Below are 23,659 nucleotides of genomic sequence, written 5' to 3' on the forward strand. Positions count from 1 at the left end.
TTATCCATTTACTGGTTGATGAGCATTTTGGTTGCTTCCATGTCCTAGCTATTGTAAATTGTGCTGCAGTAAACTTTAAGGAAAATGGATATAGCCACTATGGAGAATAGTATGGAGATTCCTTAAAAAACTAGAAATAAAACTACCATATGACCCAGCAATCCCACTACTGGGCTTACAGCATGAGAAATCCATAATTCATAAAGACACTTATTTCTTTGAAAGGCTTTGCCCCCTTTCAAGATTCTCTTCAGTCTGTTGACCCTCCAGCTCTACTGGGTAATGGGATTGGGTGATGGTACTACAGCTCCCTGTCTCTAACCACAGTGTTAGTCTGGATTCTGTCTTCTTGGCTCTGAGCAGCACTTCCCTTTCTCCCCAGATTCCCTTCAGCATGCTGGGTCCAAGGAGAAGCTTTTATTGTTAAATTCCTTTAGTTACAAAAGTCCCTTCCTTATTAGCGTCTAGACTAAAACGCAACCCTCATTACAAAGTGTTAGACTTTTCCTGTCTAACACCATTAAACACTCCCCTAGCACAGTAGCTGTGTATTTGTACATTTAATGAATATTTAACCACTTTAATACTCTATCCTGTGGGCTACTTATGCTCTTAGAATTCATGTGTGAAAGCCCACTCTTGCCCACTTAAAATATGTGAACACAGCCTTTGAAAAATTCTTTGTGTACATTTTTGAACTAGAGACCGCTGTGAACGTAACATCTGTTATTTCTTTCTAGTATTTATTTTTGGCACCATTGTGCTTCTAAAGGATAGATCATAAGGAACCAGTCATCAGGTTAGAGTTAATATTACTAATAGGAAAAATGTTATTTAAAAGCTAAATTACAGTTTCTTGAGAAGCTTTTGAAGATACAATTTTTACCTAGTTTTGTGAGTGGTAATTTATTACTCTTGTCTTAAAGTAGTCATCTTGGCATGCTGTAGAACTTTCCAGGACATTTTTGTCGGTTTGTTTGTTTTCTCTTGTAGGTCTGAATCTCCTGGAGGGACAGTCTAGGGCCATCACATGGGAACAGTTTCAGATTGTGGACAATGATGACATTCATGCTGTCCAGGTAGTCACTGTGGATGGCCTGCAGCATGGACGGCTTACTGTGAGAGGTGAAGGAACAAACTTTGTAACTTAGAATCAAACCCAACAATTATTTTCTCCAAAAGCAAATCATATTTAACAGGATATATATGGTATTTCTTGGGCTCCATTTCTCAATGAATTATCATATTCCCTAGGTCCAGAGATTTTGAAACCATTGACTTTTGTAGTAGATGCTCAAATCAATGGGTGACCATTTACGAATGATATTTTATGTTTGAGCCATTATTTAAATCTCAGATTTGCTTTTTGAACCCTTCTAAATATACTCCTTAACTGATGATTTTAGCCCAGTTTAAATGCCAACACCCGCTGGATCATGGAAAAAGCAAGAGAGTTCCAGAAAAACATCTATTTCTGCTTTATTGACTATGCCAAAGCCTTTGACTGTGTGGATCACAATAAACTGTGGAAAATTCTTCAAGAGATGGGAATACCAGACCACGTGACCTGCCTCGTGAGAAATCTGTATGCAGGTCAGGAAGCAACAGCTCAAACTGGACATGGAACAACAGACTGGTTCCAAATAGGAAAAGGAGTAAGGAGTACGTCAAGGCTGGATATTGTCACCCTGATTATGTAACTTGTATGCAGAGTACATCATGAGAAATGCTGGACTGGAAGAAACACAAGCTGGAATCAAGATTGCTGGGAGAAATATCAATAACCTCAGATATGCAGATGACACCACCCTTATGGCAGAAAGTGAAGAGGAACTCAAAAGCCTCTTGATGAAAGTGAAAGTGGAGAGTGAAAAAGTTGGCTTAAAGCTCAACATTCAGAAAACGAAGATCATGGCATCTGGTCCCATCACTTCATGGGAAATAGATGGGGAAACAGTGGAAACAGTGTCAGACTTTATTTTTCTGGGCTCCAAAATCACTGCAGATGGTGACTGCAGCCATGAAATTAAAAGACGCTTACTCCTTGGAAGGAAAGTTCTGTCCAACCTAGATAGCATATTCAAAAGCAGAGACATTACTCTGCCAACAAAGGTCCGTCTAGTCAAGGCTATGGTTTTTCCTGTGGTCATGTATGGATGTGAGAGTTGGACTGTGAAGAAGGCTGAGTGCTGAAGAATTGATGCTTTTGAACTGTGGTGTTGGAGAAAACTCTTGAGAGTCCCTTGGACTGCAAGGAGATCCAACCAGTCCATTCTAAAGGAGATCAGCCCTGGGATTTCTTTGGAAGGAATGATGCTAAAGCTGAAACTCCAGTACTTTGGCCACCTCATGCGAAGAGTTGACTCATTGGAAAAGAGTCTGATGCTGGGAGGGATTGGGGGTGGGAGGAGAAGGGGATGACAGAGGATGAGATGGCTGGATGGCATCACTGACTCGATGGACCTGAGTCTGAGTGAACTCCCGGATTTGGTGATAGACAGGGAGGTCTGGCGTGCTGCAGTTCATGGGGTCGCAAAGAGTCGGACACGACTGAGCAACTGAACTGAACTGAACTGAAAGACAAAATATGTCCTTTTCAATTCTCTGGTTCAGAGAAATGCAGTGAAAAACAGAAAAACATGTTGTTAATACTTTAGTAGTAATTATGCTCTTATGTTATTAGTAGCAGCTACCTTAGTTTAAAAGAAATGGTTTTATAATTATAAGGGTGGTAGTTAACAAAGTAATGGCCCTAATAAAAATATCCATAGTTAATAGTAATATAGTCTATTCCTTGTAATGAGCTCAGAGGAATTAATTGTTATCATCTTAGTTTACCTATTTGTAAAGCAGAAAGAGAACTCTTGTTTACCACTATATGTGATTAGGAATTCTGAAAAAAATGAAATAGAAATAAAAATGATAAATTCTTTTGCCTAATCCTAGGACAATGGGATCTTAGCTCAAGCTGGATGTATAAATTAGGATGGGTATTCAGTTGCATGTAAGAAAACTCCAACTATAGCAACTTTAACCTCAAGAGTTGCTTTCTTCTTGTGACAAGTTACATAGAGGTGGATATTCTGTATTTATGATGCCAGCAGCTCTTTTCTGCCCTGTCAGTGGTCACAGAATGGTACCTACACATCTAGGTTTCTAATGAGCATTAGGGGAAGGAGCAAAGAAAAAGAAGAATAAAAAAAAGCTATGCCACCCAAGCTTGCTCTGTTTAACAACTTTTCCCAGGAGCCTGAAGAAATGAAGTCTAGTTATATCTCTTACCTAGTTACATACTATCCCCTAGGTGCAACAGGGTCTGGGAACCTGAGTATTTTTAAATGGTTATGTCGCCATTCCAAATGAGACTAGGATTCTGGTACTGAGAAGGAGGAGAAAGTGGCTGATGGGCAAGTAACCCATAGTGTTCACTATACTCATGTTTAATCTACAAAACCATCTGGAGTGGGAAAAGCTATGGGCCATCTGCAGAAAGAATTGAAATATTAGTAGTTTGTGCAGAGTGAAGCAATGTTTATCAATATTATAGAAATGAAGCGGAGAGTCATACCCCATAATGATATTCTGGCTCAGAGGAGGCAGAAAATAGTACAAAGATTTGTTAAGCATTTACTTTGTGCCCAATTGTGCAAAGCATTCTACATACTTTATCGCACATCCACTTTATGAAGCAAGGTACTATTATTCTTACTTTGCAAATTAGAACCTGAGACTAAGAGAAACTGACTTGTCTAAGGTCTAGAAAGTGGCTTGAGCTGGCATGTGAACTCAAGCCATTTGCCACCACAACTCAAGCTCTTTGTCATTAAGCCAGTGATTCACAAACATTAGCACACATTAGACTCCTGGAGGGCTTGATAAAACATGAATTGCTGAGTTCCAGTAGCAGAATTTCTGATTCAGTAGGTCTGGGGTAGGGCCTGAGAACTTGCATTTATAATGACTTCCCAAATGGTGCTGATGTTGCTAGTTTGAAGCCACTACTCTAAGAAGTGCTGTCGGCTGATAATAATGAATTGAAGAACAATTAATACTTATTGTAGATACACAATATTTGAGCTCTCTCATTCTTAAGGGGGAATGTTAGGTAGGTATTATTATCTCTGTTTTATATATGGGTCTCAAATAAATTAAATACGTTGCCTAAGCCCACCCTGCTAATAAGTGTTACAACTAGCTAGTATTCAAAACTGGGTCTTTGGAGCCCCAGAGCCCACTAAGCAATCTATGGTTTTTTCCAGGTGAGGAAAGTATTGGCTGCCCTACTTTCCATTTCACACCTGCTCCTGTAGTGCTGCTTTTACTAACCTGCTGCCTCCATATATTTCTCATTCTGCCTCATCTCTGTTCTTTCCATCAGGGGGGAAGGGGTTTCTCTTCACCGTGGCTGACCTTCAGGCTGGAGTCGTTCGATATCATCACGATGACAGTGACTCCACCAAAGACTTTGTGGTCTTCAGGATATTTGACAGCCAGCACAGCATCCAACATAAGTTTCCCATCAACATCTTGCCCAAAGATGACAGTCCACCATTTCTCATAACAAATGTTGTGATCGAACTGGAGGAGGGGCAGACCATACTAATCCAGGGTTCCATGCTGAGAGCTTCAGACATGGACTCCAGTGATGACTACATCTTATTTAATATCACGAAACCCCCACAAGCTGGAGAGATCATGAAGAAACCAGCACCAGGACTGATAGGTGAGTGCTGGGCAGTTAAAAATCATTTGTGTCAGAATTTGTGCTAAGAGAGACATCAAGTTTATGGGGTAAGATTCTATTATTATTATTATTCCCATTTCACAGATGGGAAGACTGAGACTTAGGTTAAGTTGATCTATCCATCTGGAATCTAGAAAGTTCCAGAACTGGGCCTCAAGGTAACCATTACACTATGAAATATTAAGTCTGAAATGCAAGGTGATAGGACAAATAATGTTGAAGAGATATTTTGACCTATTCTAGATTATTCATAAAACTTTCATGAATAACTTTTATTTACATTTTGTTAGAATAATTTCACAACTACTTTTTGAAGTAGATAGGTAAGGAGCTTGACAAAATAGGCGTCAAGCAGTTTTATCTAAGACTATTTGTCTTTTAAGCATATTTGATTTTATTTTTAATAGATTACTTAAAAATTGGTATAGTTGATGTACAGTATTTTTTTTTTGATTGAAAGAAGATTTTATTCAATTCCATTAATTCAATCAACAGTTACATCTACATACGAGATAACTGTGCTAGAGTTCTTGATACAACAATGAGCAGAGAGCTCAGTCTTACTGGATTTGGCCATTTCTCTAGTCAGACACGAGCAAAATTTGTGTGTCTCAAGATTATTTTTAAAGTATATTCACCATCCCTCCTAGCTTTTGACATTAACATTGACAAGTCGCTCAGTTGTGCCCGACTCTTTGAGACCCTGTGGACTGTAGCCTACCAGGCTCTTCTGTCCATGGGATTTTCCAGGCAAGAGTACTGGAGTGGGTTGCCATTTCCTTCTCCATGATGTACAGTATTATATAAGTTTTAGGTGTACAGCATAGTGATCTACAATTTTTGAATGTTATACTCCATTTATTGTTATTATAAAATATGGTTCTATTCCCTGTGTTGTATAATGTATTTTGAAGCTGATTTATTTTATGCTTAGTAGTTGACATAGCAGTTAGTCCCTCTTAATCCCATACCCCTATATTGCCCCTCTCCCTTCACTCTCTGCACAGGTAGTCACTCATTTGTTCTCTATATCTGTGGGTCTCTTTCTTTTTTTGTTACATTCACTAGTTTGTTTTACTTTTTAGATTCCACATGTAAGTGATATCATATAGTATTTGTCTTTCTCTGGTTGACATTTCATTTATCATAATACCTTTCACGTTCATCTATGTTGTTTTAAGTGGCATAATTTCATTCTTTTTAACAGCTGAGTCGTATTCCACTATGTGTGTTTGTGTGTGTGAATGGCGCATCTTCTTTGTCCATTCGTTTATTAATGTCCACTTGGGTTGCTTCCATATCAAGGCAATTGTAAATAGTGCTGCAATATACATTGGAGTGCACATATCTTTTCAAATTAGTGTTTTCATTTTTTTCAAGTATATATCTAGGAGTGGAGTTGCTGGGATATATGGTAAATTCTATGTCTAGTTTTTTAAGAAACTTTCATACTGCTTACCACAGTAGCTATATCAATTTACATCCCACCAATGGTGTACAAGATTTCCTTTTCTCCACATTCTTGCCAGCATTTCTTATTTGTGTTAGCCATTTCTTAGTTGTGATGGCCATTCTGACAGGTGTGAAATGATATCTCATTTGCATTTCTTTGATGATTAGTGGTATTGAGCATCTTTTCATATGCTTGTTGGCAATCTGTAAGTCTTCTGTGGGAAAATGTCTATTCCAGTCTTCTGCCATTTTTAATTGGGTTTTTGTTACTTTGCAGTTGAGTTATATGAGCTGTTTGTGTATTTTGGATTTTAATCCCTTAAATGTCATATTATTTGCAAATATTTTCTCCCATTCAGGAGATTGTTTTTTTGTTGTGGTGATAGTTTCTTTCACTGCACTTTTAAGTTGAACTAGGTCCCATTTGTTTATTTTTGCTTTAGGAGACACATCCAAAAAAAAAAAACCATCAGTATAGTTTATGTCAAGGAGTGTTCTGCCTTAGTTTTCTTCCAGGGGTTTTATGGTTTCAGGTCTTACATTTAGATCTATAGTCCATTTTGAGCTTATTTTTGTCTATGGTATTAGTTCAAAGCACAGTTGTGTCCAATTCTTTGTGACCCCATGAACTGTAGCCCACCAGATTCCTCTGTCCATGGGATTTTCCGGGCAAGAATTCTCTAGGGGATCTTCCTGACCCAGGGATCAAACCTGGTTGTCCTGCACTGCAGGAAGACTCTTTACCATCTGAGCCACCAGGAAAGCCATATGGTGTTAGAGAATGGTCTAATTTCATGGTTTTACACGTAACTGTCCAGTTTTCCCAGCACCACTTATTGAAGAGACTGTCTTTTCTCTACTGTATAGTGTTGCCTCCTTTGTTGTAGATTAATTGCGTATAAGTGCGTGGGTTTATCTCTGGGCTCTCTGTTTTGTTCCATTGATCTGTGTGTCTGCTGTGTGCCAGTGTCATACTGTTTTGATTACTGTAGCTTTGTAGTATAGTCTGAAGTCACTGTGTGTCTCCTCCAGCTCTGTTCTTCTTTCTCAAGATTGCTTTGACAATCTGGGGTTTGGTGTTTCCATACAAATTATACAATTATTTGTTCTAGTTATGTGTCTTAATTTCAGATACATTTTAATAACCCTGTACTCTTCTCTCCTCACTGCTTTCGATGTCATGGTGGTGGTGGTTTAGTTGCTAAGTTGTGTCCAGCCCTTGCAACCCCATGGACTCCTCTGTCCATAGGATTTCCAAGGCAAGAATAATGGAGTGGGTTTCCATTTCCTTCTCCAGAGGATTTTCTGACCCAGGGATTGGACCTGTGTCTCCTGTGTTGGCAGGCAGATTCTTTACTGCTAAGCCACCAGGGAAGCCCTTTTGATGTCATATATTACATCTAATTGTTTTATGAATCCCTTAACTGCTTATTGTGGATATAGATGATTTTACCACTTTTGGTTTTTAATCTTCCTCATATCTTTGTGTGTGAATGATTTATTAACTTTGTTCTCCATCACATCTGAACAAGAGTCTTGCTGGGGTAGAATATTCTTGGTTGTAGGTTTTTCTTTTTCATCACTTTAAGTATATTGTGCCACTCTCTTTTTGCCTGCAGAATTTTCGTTGAAATTCACCTGATAGCTTTATGTGGGGTTCCTTTATAAATTATTTGTTGCTTTTCCCTTGCTGCTTTTAATATTGTCTTTATATTTAATTTTGCCATTATAATTATAATGTGTCTTGTTGTGTTCCTCTTTGAGTGAATCCTGTATAGGACTCCCTGTACTCCCTAAACTTAGACAGCTATTTTCTTTACCAGGTTAGGGAAGTTTTTGACTTATGTTTTCAAATATGTTGAGAGGTTCTCTCTCTCTTCTCCTTCTGCAACTCCTATAATGTGAATATTAGGGTGGTTGATGTTGTCCCAGAGGTCTCTCAAACTGTCCTCATTTCTTTTCATTCTTTTTTCTTTTGTTTACTTAGCAGCAGTGATTTCTACTACTCTGTCTTCCAGCATGCTGATCAGTTCCTCTGTATCATTTAGTCTACTCTTGATTCCTTCTAGGATATTTTTCACTTCAGTTATTGTATTCTTCATCTCTGTCTGGATGTCCTTCATATTTTTTAACTTTTCATTAAAAAAAAATTTCTCACTCTGTGCATCCATTTTTCTCTTGGGTTATTTCATCATCTTTATAATCACTACCTTGAACTCTTTCTCGGGTAGATTGCCTATCTCTACTTTGGTTAGTTATTCTTATGGGGTTTTATCTCATTTGTTTGAAACACGTTCCTTTGTTGCGTCCTTTTACCTAGATTGCTGTCTTTATTTTTATGTGTCTGGTAGGTTAGTTATGCTTTCTGACCTTGGAGAAGCAGCCCTTTGTAGGAGACATCATATGTGTCCTAGCAACACATCCCCCTCTCATTACCCAAGTGATATGCTCTAGGGGATGTGTGTGTCTTCCTATCGTGCTGGGCTGACTATGTAGGCAGTCTTATATGCTTGGTTTATTCCCTGTCCAGTTGGTTGCCAGGCCCTGCGTTGTGTGGAGGTTGCTGGCTGCTGGTTGGTGGGGCTGGTCACAAGGTGGCACTGTTGGGTCAAGATCCAGGAGACTCTGGGGCTGTTACCACCCAATGGTGGGTAGAACCAGGTCTTAGGGCTAGTGTGGCCCACTGGCAAGCAGAGTCAGATACTCGAGTCTAGTTACAGGACCTAGGGGTCCTAGAGCTGGTTTTGCATCACTGGTGCACGGGACTACTTCCTAACGCTGTTGAATGAAAGGTCTGGGGAGTCCTGAAGCTTGTGTTGGTTTGCTAGTGGACAGGACCATGGTCCAGTTGGTCAGGATGTGTTTGCAGGCTGCATATTTGTGGTTTTATGCAGTTATTACCTGTCAGTGGTGGATACAACTACTTCAGAGGCTACAGTAGGCTCCCTGGAGATTGGGTCTGGGGTCCAGGCTATTCTGGAGTTGGTGTCTACCCAGAGATGGCTGGTGCTGGGTCCTGCACTCTCTGGTGGGCAGAGCTGTGTCCAGAGGCAACTGTTGGCTCAGGAGGTCTTAAGACAGCCTGAGTGAGGTTGTGTCCCTACCCAGTTAGTTGCTTGGCCTGAGGCATCCCAGCACTGGAGTCCCCAGGCCTATGGGCTGGAATGGGGCTTGGTTTTAGCCCTAATAAGCTAGAGGGAGGATTCCACAATGGTGCTTGCTAGAGCCAGTGTCTGTGTGGTAGAACAGGTTCCCCAAAATGACTGCTGCCAGTATCTGTGTCCCCCAGAGTGAACTGTGGTTAACTCCTGTCTCTCCAGAAGGTTCTCCTGGACAAGCAAGTGGTTCTGACCCAGTTCAGTCCACTTCAGTTCAGTCCAGTCCAGTTCAGTTCAGTCCAGCATAGTCAAGTTCAGTCCAGTTCAGTTCAGTTCAGTTCAATCTCTCAGTCGTGTCCAACTCTTTGTGACCCCATGGACTGTAGCACGCCAGGGTTCCCTATCTATCATCAACTCCCAAACCTTGCTCAAACTCGTTCATCAAACCGGTGATGCCATCCACCAATCTCATCCTCTGCCATCCTCTTCTGCCTTCAGTCTTTGCCAGGATCAGGGTCTTTTTCAGTGAGTTGGCTCTTTGCATCACATTGCCAAAGTATTGGAATTTCAGCTTCAACATCAGTCCTTCCAGTGAATATTCAGGACTGATTTCCTTTAGGATGGAGTGGTTTGCTCTCCTTGCAGTCCAAGGGACTCTCAAGAGTCTTCACCAGCACCACAGTTCAAAAGCATCAGTTCTTTGGCGCTCAGCTTTCTCCATGGTCCAACTCTCACATCCATACATGACTATTGGAAAAACCGTAGCTTTGACTAGATGGACCTTTGTCAGCAAAGTCATGTCTCTGCTTTTTAATATGCTGTCTAGATTTTTCATAGCTTTTCTTCCAAGGAGCAAGTGTCTTTTAATTTCTGACCTAGACTTCTGTCAAATTACTGCTTCTTTCCTGTGTCCTGAGGCATGTGAGATTCTTGGTGTGCCTTTTAAGAGTGATATCTGTATTTCCTCCACGTCCCAGTTGGTGCAATGGTAAAGAATCTGCCTGTCAATGCAGGAGATGTAGGAGACCCACGGATCATGGGTCAGGAAGATCCCCTGGAAGACGAAACGGCAACCCCCTCCAGTAGTTTTACCTGAAGAATCCCATGGACAGAGGAACCTGGCAGTCTACACAGTCCTGGGGTTTACAAAGAGTCAGTCATGACTGAGCATGCATGCACACACTCTATTTCTCCCAGCTGTCTGGGACTATCAAAAATAACCCTATAGGTCCTCAAAGTCAAATGCCCTGGAAACTCATCTTCCCAAGTGCAAGATCCCTGGGCTTAGACTTGGAACTCTTAGTCCTTTGAGAGAAACTTTGTACTTGTAATTATTCTCCTGTATGTGTATTGCCCACCCTGGGGTATGAAACTTGACCATATTGTGACTTTACTCCTTCTACCAACCTTATTGTGGTTTCTTCTTTATAACTTCAATTGTAGAAGATCTCCTCTGTTTATGTTCTGGACTTTTTCACTGACGGGTGTTCTGAAGATAGTTGTAATTTTGGTATGCCCATGAGAGGAAGTGAGCTCAGGGTCTTTCCTCTGCCATCTTGGCTGACTTTAAGACTGTTTCTTGAAAATATTTTTCTGATGCTAATTTTTCTATATACTAAGGCAGAAGTAGTAACTTTAATTTTTATGCTTTATTATTTATAAGCTTTGATTTTTGTTGTTCAGTCACTAAGTTGTGTCTGACTCTTTGAGACTGACCCCATGAACTGCAGCACATCAGGCTTCCCTTCTTTCTCTATCTCCCAGAATTCGCTCAAACTAATGTCCATTGAGTCAGTGATGCCATCTAATCGTCTAAGCTGTCACCCCCTTCTCCTCCTGCTTTGATAAGAACATTTAATAATGATTCCTCAAACAAACTACTATACACAAAATTGATAAGCAAAAAGGATTTACTGTATAGCACAAGGAACTATATTCAGTATCTTCTAATAATCTATAATAGAAAAGAATCTGGAAAAAAAATGAATTACTTTGCTATATACCTGAAGCTAACACAATATTGTAAATCAGCTATACTTAAAAAAAAATATTACTTGGGTACATGCAACATACTAGGCAGAAAAAACTTGTAGATAAATCCAAAATTATTTTACTCCAACACCTGGCAGATGGTTACAAAAGTATGTGGTATTTTGTGGACTCCATAGGCTATCCAGTCCCTGGCTTCATTCAGAGGGATCTATTCAATGGCATCATTTACTACCGTCACTTTGGTGGAGAAATCTTTGAAGATTCATTTGAATTTGTCCTGTGGGACAGCCACGAACCTCCAAATCTCTCAGTGCCACAGGTAAGAGTCCATCTCTGGACACTTTCTCAAAATCTTGTCCACAGATATCAGTTCTGGAAGATATTATTAGGAACTCTGTGAAAACAGATTCCAAAGTTTGAGGAGCAATGGAAGAAGCAAAATAAAGTCAATTTCCTTGCAACATAACTGCTTTTTAATATTTACTTTCCCCCAAACTTACGTGAACAGCTTATGTTTACATTGTTCAAACTTATGAGAAAGTGAAAGTCACTCAGTCATGTCCTACTCTTTGCAAACCCATGGACTATACAGTCCATGGAATTCTTCAGGCCAGAATACTGGAGTGGGTAGCTGTTCTCTTCTCCATGGGATCTTCCCAACCCAGGCATCAAACCCATGTCTACCTCATTACAGGTGGATTCTTTACCAGCTGAGCCACAAGGGAAGCCCAAAAATACTGAAGTGGATTATGTAAATTTCCATGTATGCTGTGTTTCCAAAGTTAGTTAACTATGGGACCCTTTTATGAAGAGTATCTTTTTAAAAAAATTTTTTAATATAAATTTATTTATTTCAACTGGAGGCTAATTACTTTATAATATTGTATTGGTTTTGCCATACATTGACATGAATCTGCCACGGGTGTACACATGTTCCCCATCCTGAACCCCCCTCCCATATGAAGAGTATCTTATGAGATTTGTTTGCTTCATAACACTCAAAAAAAAAAAAAAAGAAAGAAAGAAAAACCACTGCTTTATTTTATGTGTAGTGGTTAAAATATAGGCTTTGTAGTTAGACTCTCTTTTTCTCCTGTTCTTGGCATTAACTGACCTGTGCCTCAGTTTCCTTATCTGTAAAACAGATAAAACAACTTATGATGTAATACATATGAGTATGCAAACCTTCTGGCACCTAGTAAGTACTCAGTGAATATATTTGCTTTTATTTATTGTTGCTTTTGAAGTACTAAGAGTTTTATTAACACTCAAGGATTTTATTTAAATATACAGAATACAAAGTAGGCTTAAGGAGCCATCATCCTACAGAAATTACAGAAAAAGAAGGGTCTGGACAGCTATAAAGGGGTAGATTTCTTGTGAGGAGAGGGCAGTTGGTGGTAGGGATGGACAAATGTCTTCTAAAAATAACTGACACACACTGTATACAGTTCTTTTTGCAGGCCTTTTATACCTCTTATTTTAGAAGTTAGCATATGTAGGGGTCTAAGCAAATTTTGAACCTGATCCCTATTGGTTATATAATATCATCTCATAGTGTCACCGTCATTGACATTAGCCAATACATAGATGATTGCGTTATTTATCTGTCTGCCAGGATAAAGGTAACAAAAGGGGATGATCAGGAGGAATGATAGGGACGGCTCAGAAAATGAAGGAGGTAGATGCTCCTTGCTAAAAGAAGTAATGGAAAAATGAATGAGGAAATTCTCAATTCATCTGCTTATTGACTAAAAAAAAAATTCCTTTTCATAGAACAGATTCCTCTTTTCATCAATGTATATAACTGTGCCACTTATTGATTTCTTTTTTCTTGAAATCTTAGTTGATCTGATAGTCCAAAATGAAAACTATTAGTAGGATTTATTTCTGCATCTTCTGTTGTATCCATTCAACTGTGCTATGCTTCTGACTAGAACACCATATCACTTTTAGCAAACTATAGGCCTTTTTGAAAATAGGAAATTCAGGACTACTTTTTACTTTTTGGCTATTGTATATTTTATAGATCATATTTTTCATACTCACAAGTATAGATGTCAGTTTTCTCTAGTAAAGACCACAGTCATGAAAATTGTACTGAAATAAAATTATTTGTAAATCTTGACAAATGAGTCAGATTAAATTCTATAGATCCAGTCATGTTTATTCCCCATTATGGTTGTGCTTCTAAGAAAATCATATCATATTTTTCTCTGCTTTTATTTATCTTCTTAATCTATGTTAATGGGGAGGGAGAAAAGAAAGAAGGGAAGGGTTGGAAAAAGAGAGAAAGAAAGAGAGGACATAAGGAGGGAGGGAGGGAGAAAGAAAGAGAGAGAGAAATGGGGAGAAAAAGAATTTTGCTCTGTTTTCATGTACCACCTGCTTTCTGACTCCTAAATATCCTCCAGCTTAGACTTGTGTACCTACATCTCTACCTGACATCTCTACATTTATTTTAAACTCAACATGTTCACAAGACATTTAGCCTATTTCTCTAAAGCTGTGCAAAGCCACTGTAACTGGAATTTCTGAAGTCATCCCTACCCTCTCTCTGTTGAGTTATCTGTATAACCAATCAGTCAGCTAGTATTACTAAATCTACTTGAGAAATTTCTCTCATCTATCTCTACTTACCCCACCCCACTGTCATTGCTTTTGTTTAAACCTTCATCTTTTTTGAACTAGATTATTCTCCGAATCTCTCACATGGTCTCTTAAGAATAGAAGCAATTAACCACATCCTTTGGGGAAAATTATTTGAGGACAAATAAAATTCATTGATGGACTTCCCTGGTAGCTGGTAGTAAAGAATCTGCCTGCCAATGCAGGAGACACGGGTTTGATCCCTGGTCAGTAAGATCCCCTGGAGAAGGAAATGATAACCCACCCCAGTGTTCTTGTTTGGGAAATCCCATAGACAGAGGAGTCTAGTGGGCTGCAGTCCATGGGGTCATAAAGAGTGGAACACAGCTAAGTGACTAAACAACAAAAACAAATTCATTGATACAGAAGCAATATGTTGAGTAGGATTCATCTAGTTGTTTGCTTGTTGGTTTGTTTTCCCTAACTCTCCCTCTTTTGGTCTTTAGCAGTTTTAGCTTCTCTAGATATGGACCAGCTCTCAGCTATAACATCATCTGCTCCAGGAACCCTTCTCTGATCCTCTTATTCCCATTTCCCCAGGTTTGGCTATCTGGCCCTTTTACATAATCTGATACCAAGTTACTATAACGTGAGACCATTATTTATTTTATTGGATCAATGGTGAGCTCATTAATGACAGGGATCCTAATATATTTATCTCTGTGTCTTTAAATCTTGGTACCTGCCTCAGAGTAGAACCCCAAGAATTGTATGTTGATTCTAAAACTAACTGATTCTTTCAACTTGTAATGAAACTGGGAAGAAATAAGAAGACCCAACCATTTGGCAGGGGCTGGGGAAGAAGTGAGATAGGGAGGTAATTAAAGCTTTAGTTTTAAATGTTTTCAGGAATTAGTGTGGTGTATAAAAACAAAACAATTATTTTGTATATGTGTGTGCTGGTAAGAGTTTCTATGTTATAATTATATCATCACTGAAACTCTGATTCTTAAGGAATGCAAATGATTACCTGGTCTGTTTGATGATTGCATCTTCAATTTGTACAAGTATCTAGTCATGTCCAATAGGTAAAAATGTATTTAAAATATTCAACAAAATGTAACTTTCAGCTGTTCAACTATAAGACCAGATGAAATGGTTACTTGATTGGAACTTTTGTGATCAGAAGGTTCCTGGGTCATTGAAGATTAAACTCAAGCCCTGGATTTTTTTAGCCATACTGTTAGAATACTTCCTTTCAAAGGGGCAGGGACCAAAGATTTTCTTTTTTATTTATTTATTTATTTTTAATTTTTAAACTTTACAATATTGTATTGGTTTTGCCATATATCAACATGAATCCGCCACAGGTATACACGTGTTCCCCATCCTGAACCTCCTCCCTCCCCGTACCATCCCTCTGGGTCATCCCAGTGCACCAGCCCCAGGCATCCAGTGTCATGCATCGAACCTGGACTGGCGACTCGTTTCTTATATGATATTATACATGTAAGTTTCTGGTCAAAGCAGGGAGGAAGTTGCATAAGTGGAGATGCCCCTTACCTCCTCTCATCCTTCCCATGTGGATAGTCCTACTGAGCAATCTACCTACCCATCAACAAAGTGTTAGCCAGGAGCCCCTCTCTCTTTCCATCTTGGTTATAATGACTGTTGCCAAATAAAGCCTCACTTACTCAATTTGCTTTTGAAAAATATTTTCTTAGATTATTAAGTGTAGAGTTGCTTGTATTAGTACCTAAACCAGCAGAAGACTGGTTTAAAAGACTATGGTATATCTATACAATGAAATATTATCAAACCAACCAACCAACCAAAAAAAAGAGCAAATCCATAGGAGATATTATGTATCTTAATTGCAGTGGTGTCTTCATAGGTATATGTGATTGTCAAAACTCATCAGATTATAGACTTAAATTGAATGCAGTTCATTGTATGTAGAGTAGTCCTCAATAAAGCGGACCATAAAAAGAAAATATTTTCTTCTTTATTCTTCTCAGTAGAGAGCTTTATAAATCTTACACTTGAGGTTTTAGTCTAGGAGAGCATAATGTTAGCAGTAAAATAGAAAGCCGAACATAAGAATAGAAGAAAGAGAACTAAGAAACTGAAAGAAAGGAAGCAGATGCCACAAAGGCCTGTGTGTGAAGTGGGAGGAAGGAAACGTAATGTGACCAGTGGAGAGAACAGGCAGCTGGGATGGGCATTTATCAGAAGTCAGACTGGAGAGTGGAGTGCACAAAACTAGCACTGGATATAATTCCAGTGCCAGAATTTATTTGGTATAATTGTTCTGCAGTTGTGGGTTGTCTGCTCGGTGGCTCTACAGTGGGGTTAATGGTGGCCTCCTCCAAGAGGGCTTATGCCACATGCTCTGTGACCCAGGTCTGCTGGAATCAAGATTGCTAGGAGGAATATAAATAACCTTAGATATGCAGATGACACCGCTCTTATGGCAGAAAATGAAGAACTAAAAAGCCTCTTGATGAAAGTGAAAGAAGAGAGTGAAAAAGTTGGCTTAAAACTCAACCAAAAAACTAAGATCGTGGCATCTGGTCTCATCACTCCATGGCAAATAGATGGGGAAACAATGGAAACAGAGACAGACTTTATTTTATGGGGCTCCAAAATCACTGCAGATGGTGACTGCAGCCATGACATTAGAAGATACTTTCTCCTTGGAAGAAGCGCTATGACCAACCTAGACAGCATATCAAAAAGCACAGACATTACTTTGCTGACAAAGGTCCATCTAGTCAAAGCTATGATTTTTTCCAGTAGCTATGTATGGATGTGAGAGTTGGACTATAAAGTAAGCTGAGTGCCCAAGAATTGATGCTTTTGAACTGTGGTGTTGGAGAAGACTCTTGAGAGTCCCTTGGACAGCAAGGAGATCTAACCAGTCCATCCTAAAGGAAATCAGTCCTGAATATTCATTGGAAGGACTGATGCTGAAGCTGAAACTCCAATACCATGGCCTTTTGATGCGAAGAAATAACTCATTTGGAAAGACCCTGATGCTGGGAAAGATTGAAGGCAGGAGAATGGGACGACAGAGGATGAGATGGTTGGATAGCATCACCGACACAATGGACATGAGTTTGAGCAAGCTCTGGGGATTGGTGATGTATAGTGAAGCTTGGCCTTCTATAGTCCATGGGGTCACAAAGAGTCAGACACAACTGAGTGACTGAACTGAATTGAACTGAAGTAATAATTCCTCTCCATGAAAAATAGCACTGAAAATCTCAAAGGATAGGCTTTCCAGGGGGTGCTAGTGTTAAAGAACTCTTCTGCCAATGCAGGAGACATAAGAGATGCAGATTTGATCCCTGGGTCAGGAACATCCCCTGGAGGGGAGGGTGTGGCATCCTCCTCCAGTATTCTTGCCTAAATAATCCCATGGACAGAGGAGCCTGGAGGGCTATAGTCCATAGGTTCGCAATGAGTTGGACACACACAATCTCAAAGGAAGATGAAGAAGAAGGAATCACATAGGAATCAAACCTCAGAGCAGAGAAGGGATCAAAAATCCAGGTCCACAAGAAAGGTAGATACTAGCTGGTGGAGTGTCATATTGTGACCTGTATTCTGAGGGTCAGGGTTAGTCACTGTCATTTTATATACTGATTTATTTCTTTATGTTCTGATTTCCCACCAGTCTGTCTGTGGGTGCTTGTGGCCTTAAGTAGACTGGAGGCATGTGAGGAAGGCAGCAGGCAAGAGCCCAGTGACTGGTATGGACTCTAGTTTTCCACTGTGTGGGAATGGCTATTTAATTAGGTCTTTTTTACAACCAGATTTCAGTAAGAATGAGAACAGTTTATTTCTCTATGGAGTTTGTTAAAATTGGATTTTTTCTCACCCACAGAATACACACAGACAGTAATTATTTGGACATGCATAAATATGTAAAGATACATCAACTTAGGCAATCATAAAGCATGTTGAAAAATGGGCCCACCAAGAATTACTACCGGGGTATAAAAAAGCATTGCTTGTACATTCTTTTTGTACAAAGAGCACACTAGAGAATAAATTTGCATAGAAAATGGTCTCTTTGAATGCACAATAAGTATTGTTTCCTTATTAAATCCAGTTTTTCAATTATGTGGAGCCTCACTGATCCACACCATGACTGGGAGGTCCCATAGAGAATTTCTGAACTTTGTAGATTAGCAAAAAACTGTAATTGGAAAAAAAAAAAATTATGACGTAGATTCCAGGAAACTAGAGAAATGACTGTCATTGTGTGCCATTATTTTGATAACTGGGTTTAGTTTTTAATTATTGAAGTACTTCATAATGGAGTAGTAAATATGCTATGAAGTGAAATGAAGTGGCTCAGTCGTGTCCGACTCTTTGCGACCCCATGGACTGTAGCCTACCAGGCTCCTCCATCCCTGGGATTCTCCAGGCAAGAATACTGGAGTGGGTTGCCATTTCCTTCTCCAGGAGATCTTCCCAACCCGGGGATTGAACCCAGGTCTCCCTCATTGCAGGCAGACGCTTTACCATCTGAGCCACCAGGGAAGCTGACTTCTCTGACTTCCCTGGTGGCTCAGACGGTAAAGTGTTTGCAGGAGACCTGGGTTCAATCCCTGGGTTGAGAAGATCTCCTGGAGAAGGGGATGGCAACTCACTCCAGTATTCTTGCCTTCCCCCCCACCCCAAAAAAAGGGGCTCAAAGAAATATGCTATATGCTTTTCTAAAAGTGATGAAGAATGGAGATAGGGAATTGATTTATTGAGCACCTACCATCAGGTACTCTCTGTGATGTCAGATATCTTGTTTGATCCTAACAACACTTCATTGTAGTAGCCATTCTTATTATTCCCAATGGGCAGAGAGAAAAACTGAGCCCCAAAGGGGTTAAATGATTTGCCCCAGGCAGCAAAAGCTTGTAGGTGGCTGAGCTGATGTTCCAGTCTTTTTTATATTATAGCAAAAGCTTAAACTATGTTTTAATTTTTGCTTTGTATGTTAATTTTAAAAAGGAATTCTCTTCATTTTCAAATTGGTTCTTATGAACACCACTTTCTTAGAAAAAATTGGCATTGCTGATCTGTGTTTCAGTGACAATATTAAATAATCAAAACCAGGAGACGAATATTAATGCTTTCATGCGTAAGGCTTTCATGATGCCAAGCAAATGTTCCGTTTCGAGGGAGAGTAATTGCTTTCTTCCAACCAGGCATGGATTATTCTAAAAAAAGAAAAAAAGTGATGATAAAAACTGTTTGGCAAAATTTCCTTGCCCTCCTTGCAAGATCTAAAGCTGTGAATGTTTGATAAAACTCGTAACATCACAAACAGGACATGTAGACTCATTCAGTGAGAAAACGTGATAAAGTGCCTCCTACCTACAAAATACCATGCTAGATGTGGTGGAGCTGATATTATGCCTAATTTATAGATAAGAAAATGGACAATCAAAAAAGTTGAATGACTTGTTCAAGATAGTAATTACCAAGTGGAATACTCAGGACTGTCCATTCACTGGCACATTCCATGTGGACTATACTGTGATCCTCCTCTTGTGGAACTTACAGTCTAGGAGAGACCACTTGTAAACTACAAACTAATAATGCAAGACAATGAAATTATAGTGTTTGTCAAGGGATAATGAAAATTTGAGAAAATGAAATCCAACTGAGAAACTGGAAAACATTTCAAGAAGAACCTTCAAGAGTACGAAAGAATCGAGTTGCTAGAGAAAACAGGAGAAGAGCATTCCAGAGTGAAGAAACAGCATGGTCCAGAGCATAGAGGTGTGTCTGGGAACCAGGACTGGGTCTGCTTTGTGCAAACAGGGTGCTAGATTAATGTTAAAAGGTAGCAGAAGACAAAGTTAAAAAGTGTGTCCAAACTGTGAAGGGTCTTGAATACCATGCTAGGGAGTTTGAGTAATTCTATCCTTCCTGGGTGGTTGTTTAAGATTTCCTTTTTACTTTCTTGTTTTAAAAATTTTTTACTGAAGTATAGTTAAAGTGTTGTTTTAATTTCAGGTATACAGCAAGTGATTCAGTTACACATATTTATGTATATATATTCTTTTTCAGGGGCTTCCCAGGTGGCTCAGGGGTAAAGAATCCACCTGCCAATGCATAAGATACAGGAGACGTGGGTTCAGTCCCTGGGTTGGGAAGACCCCTTCGTGGAGGAAATGGCAAACCACTCCAGTATCCTTGCTGGGAGAAACCTGTGGACAGGGGAGTCTGGCAGGCTATAGTCCATAGGGTCACACACAGTCAGACATGACTGAGCACACACATGTATTCTTTTTCAGATTCTTTTCCTGGATAGATTAAAAACTACTGAGAATAGTTCCCGGTGCTATACAGTAGGTTCTTGGTGGTTATCTATTTTACATATAGTAGTGTATATATGTTCATCCCAGCCTCCTAATTTATCCCTCCCTCGCCTTTCCGCTTTGGTAACCATATATTTGTTTTATATGTCTGTGGGTCTATTTCTGTTTTGTAGATAACTTCATTTGTATCTTTTTTTAGATCTTTAAGGACGTGAATAACCTGATTTTGCTTGTGTTTTTTTAAAGATAAGACTAGAGGTATGGAAAAGTCAAGATCCGTTATTGAAATTAGGGCTGATGGAAAGCTGTTACGATGATACAAGGAAGAAATTATGCAAGCTGGAGCAAGATCAGGAATAGTGGGGCTGACAGCTGGGGAGGAGGATGTGGTTACTGTTTCGAAAAATTTCTAAATACAAACTCTAGGACTTAGTGATGTGTTCTGTGTGGGTAGAAAAAGAGGAACCAAAAGTTATGTCAAGGTTTCAAGGAATTATGACAGAGTGGAAGGAGGAAGAGAAAGACCAGGCTGTTGGTAAAGAGAGATGTAAAAGTAAAACCTGATGCTTTCAAACTGTGGTGCTGGAGGAGACTCTTGAGAGTCCCTTGGTCTGCAAGGAGATGAAACCAGTGAATCCTAAAGGACATCAACCCTGAATATTTATTGGAAGGTCTGTTACTGAAGTTGAAGGCCCACTACTTTGGCCACCTGATAAGAACTGACTCATTGGAAAAGACCCTGATTCTGGGAAAGACTGAGGGCAAAAGGAAAAGAGGGTGGCATAGGATGAGATGGTTAGATGGCATCACAAACTCAGTGGACATGAATCTGAGCAAATTCCTGGAGACAGTGGAGGATAGAGGAGCCTGGCATGCTATAGTCATTGGGGTCACAAAGAGTTAGAAAAGACAGTGGCTGAACAGCAACAACAAAAAATAAAACCAGGAATGTATTTTGTGCATTGTATGCCCATTTGATAGTACTCAGGACTGCATTAAATGTAATTGTGATAATTGTATTCTTAAGATACAGTGAAACATGGATGGAGAATGATCCATTTTTAGCTCATGCTCTTAATAGCTCCTGAACTTTTTCACTGGAAGTGTATTATAAAATTTTTGAAAATCATAGTTGATCGGATGATAGTGGAGTGTCTTTTTTCTGGTGTCCTTTTGGTATTTCAAATTAATGATACAGATAATTTCTCTCCAGGTGGTGACAATCCATGTCACTCCAGTAAATGACCAGCTTCCAAAAGAGGCTCCTGGAGTTTCTCGGCATTTAGTTGTCAAGGAAACGGAGGTGGCCTACATCACTAAGAAACATCTACATTTTATAGATACAGAATCACAAGACAGGGAGCTGCTCTATACAATAACCACTCCTCCATTTTTCTCCTCCAGCCGCAGGTATCTCTATGAAAAGTCATCACTTGGGTTATTAGTTGAAAGTTGTGTTCTAGGATTGAGTTGAAAGTGTCACTGTGTAGTCTTTAGTTCACTTGCTTTGTTAGTCAGACATGAACTTATATTCAGTTCAGCATTAATTCTAATCTCAAACTTGTCTCTGCCTTCTTCAAAGGCTGTGTTAATAGGTAAATGGCCTGCAACTTGTAGTGTCTTTAGCTTAAGTAGGCTGAAAACAGTCTTTAATCCCTTTTTCTAAAGAGAATGCTTTTTTCTTTTAGGTACAATTTACTGAGTCTTCATAGCTTTATTTTTAGATATCTCAGGCTACAAAAATGGTCATATTCTATGATTCCAATCCAGAAAGTGCCATGAATATACCTTAGGCTTTAATTATGTACTAAATGATAGTGAGTAAATGTTTTTAGGATGAGTATCTAACAGCATTTCATTGTAGTTAGATTCCCTTTCATCATGTCAGAGCAGAAATTTTGTACATACTTTTTATAGTTAGGATGAGAATGGCATTCATGATACTAGACTTAAGGCTAGTAAGTCTTAAGTCCCTGCCCCTGATATAAAGAGAGAATATAAAAATGGAACATTTGATTTCTTCTGACAATGAGCACTTTTAGCTTTAGAAAATGTGGTTGCAGGCTAATGTGTGACTTAATTTTTACCTGGAAAATTAGCTTATGTGTTCTCTTGTATTTTTCTTTAGACACTTAGATGCTGGGAAATTGTTCATGGTGGACAGCATACCAAGGCTAACCAAGACTCCTGCAGCTCCAGGGTTAAAGTATTTCACTCAGGTATGATGCTATGCTCAAATGTTGACAAACACATGAAAGTGTCCTCTGAGAAGGTCTGGTGCTCCTAGCATTTTTCTTGAGGATTTTGGCCTTTGACATCCACCACAAGCAACAAATACCTGATGTCTATATTCTTTCTGCTTGCACATTCCCATTAAGCAAGTGACATGTATTTGAAAATGCTTGATCCAGTTGAATATGTTTGTATAATAAAATCTCATTATAATTCAATACAGCCTTTTGCATCAACTTAGGTTCCTGGTTTAGGGCTCTGATATAGGGACCTGATGCATATGTTTTCATTCTATCAATTTCAGTTCATCTAATAACCTACATGTTAGTTTCCTAGGCTGCTATGGCAAAGACCACAGACTAGGTGGCTTTAAAGGACTGAGATGTATAGTCTTATAGTTCTGGAGGCGAGAAGTCTGAAGTCAGGGTGTCAGCAGGGATACCATCCTCCAAAACCTTGTTCATGGGTGGGGTGGGAGTGTCTTCCCTTTTCTCTTCCCAGCAACTAGTGGTTTGCTGGGAATCTTACATTCCTTGGCTTGTAGATGATCACTCCACTCTCTGCTTCTGTCACCCCGTGGCTGTGTTCTCCCTTGTCTCTTCTTATGAGGACACAAGTTATGTAGGATTAAGGGCCACTTTATTCCAGTACAGCCTTATCTTAACTAATTGTATGGGGGATATAATTCAACCCATAATATACTGCTTTCCAAAATCCTTCCTTAACCTTCTCCCTATTCCTATGGTTCTATATTCTGAAGACCTGAGTGGGGTGACAGTAATAATGAGTGCTTAGGCAGCAGCTACGCCTCAGGTTCAAGGTTCAATATGTTTAAGGTTTAAGGTTCAATATATTGAATCTCACTGCAGTTTATTGTTCAGTCTCTAAATCATATCTAACTCTTTGTGACCCCATGGTATTTAGAAGTGGGAAATGAATATGCCAACCCTCATGATGAGTTCTATTATTTTATTACCTTATTTATTTTATAGATAAGGAAACAGGGGCCTCATAACTTTATTTATTTAATTATTTACTCTTGGCTGTGCTGGAACTTCATGGCTGCACAGGCTTTTCTCTATTTGTGGTGAGCAGGGGCTGCTCTCTACTTGGGGTGCATAGGCTTCTCATTGCAGTGGCTTCTTTTGTGGAGCTCGGGCTCCAGGGTGCGTGGGCCTCAGAAGTTTAAGTAGCTTGATCAATATCACACAGCTCCTTCA

At 39.4% G+C, this 23,659-nt stretch overlaps 1 protein-coding gene across 3 annotated transcripts in view; it reads left to right on the top strand.

Annotated features, from left to right (window-relative positions):
• Positions 1-23,659, top strand: part of FREM1 (FRAS1 related extracellular matrix 1) — a 177,789-nt gene that overhangs the window by 57,694 nt on the left and 96,436 nt on the right. For all 3 annotated transcript variants that reach the window (XM_061425261.1, XM_061425260.1, XM_061425258.1), the window contains exons 8-12: positions 994-1,125; positions 4,379-4,723; positions 11,463-11,605; positions 21,421-21,617; positions 22,336-22,426. In XM_061425261.1, the coding sequence (XP_061281245.1) occupies positions 994-1,125; positions 4,379-4,723; positions 11,463-11,605; positions 21,421-21,617; positions 22,336-22,426 (908 nt within the window). The remainder of the gene's footprint in view (positions 1-993; positions 1,126-4,378; positions 4,724-11,462; positions 11,606-21,420; positions 21,618-22,335; positions 22,427-23,659) is intronic.

The sequence above is a fragment of the Bos javanicus genome, chromosome 8, assembly GCF_032452875.1.
Source record: "Bos javanicus breed banteng chromosome 8, ARS-OSU_banteng_1.0, whole genome shotgun sequence".
Classification (NCBI taxonomy): domain Eukaryota; kingdom Metazoa; phylum Chordata; class Mammalia; order Artiodactyla; family Bovidae; genus Bos; species Bos javanicus.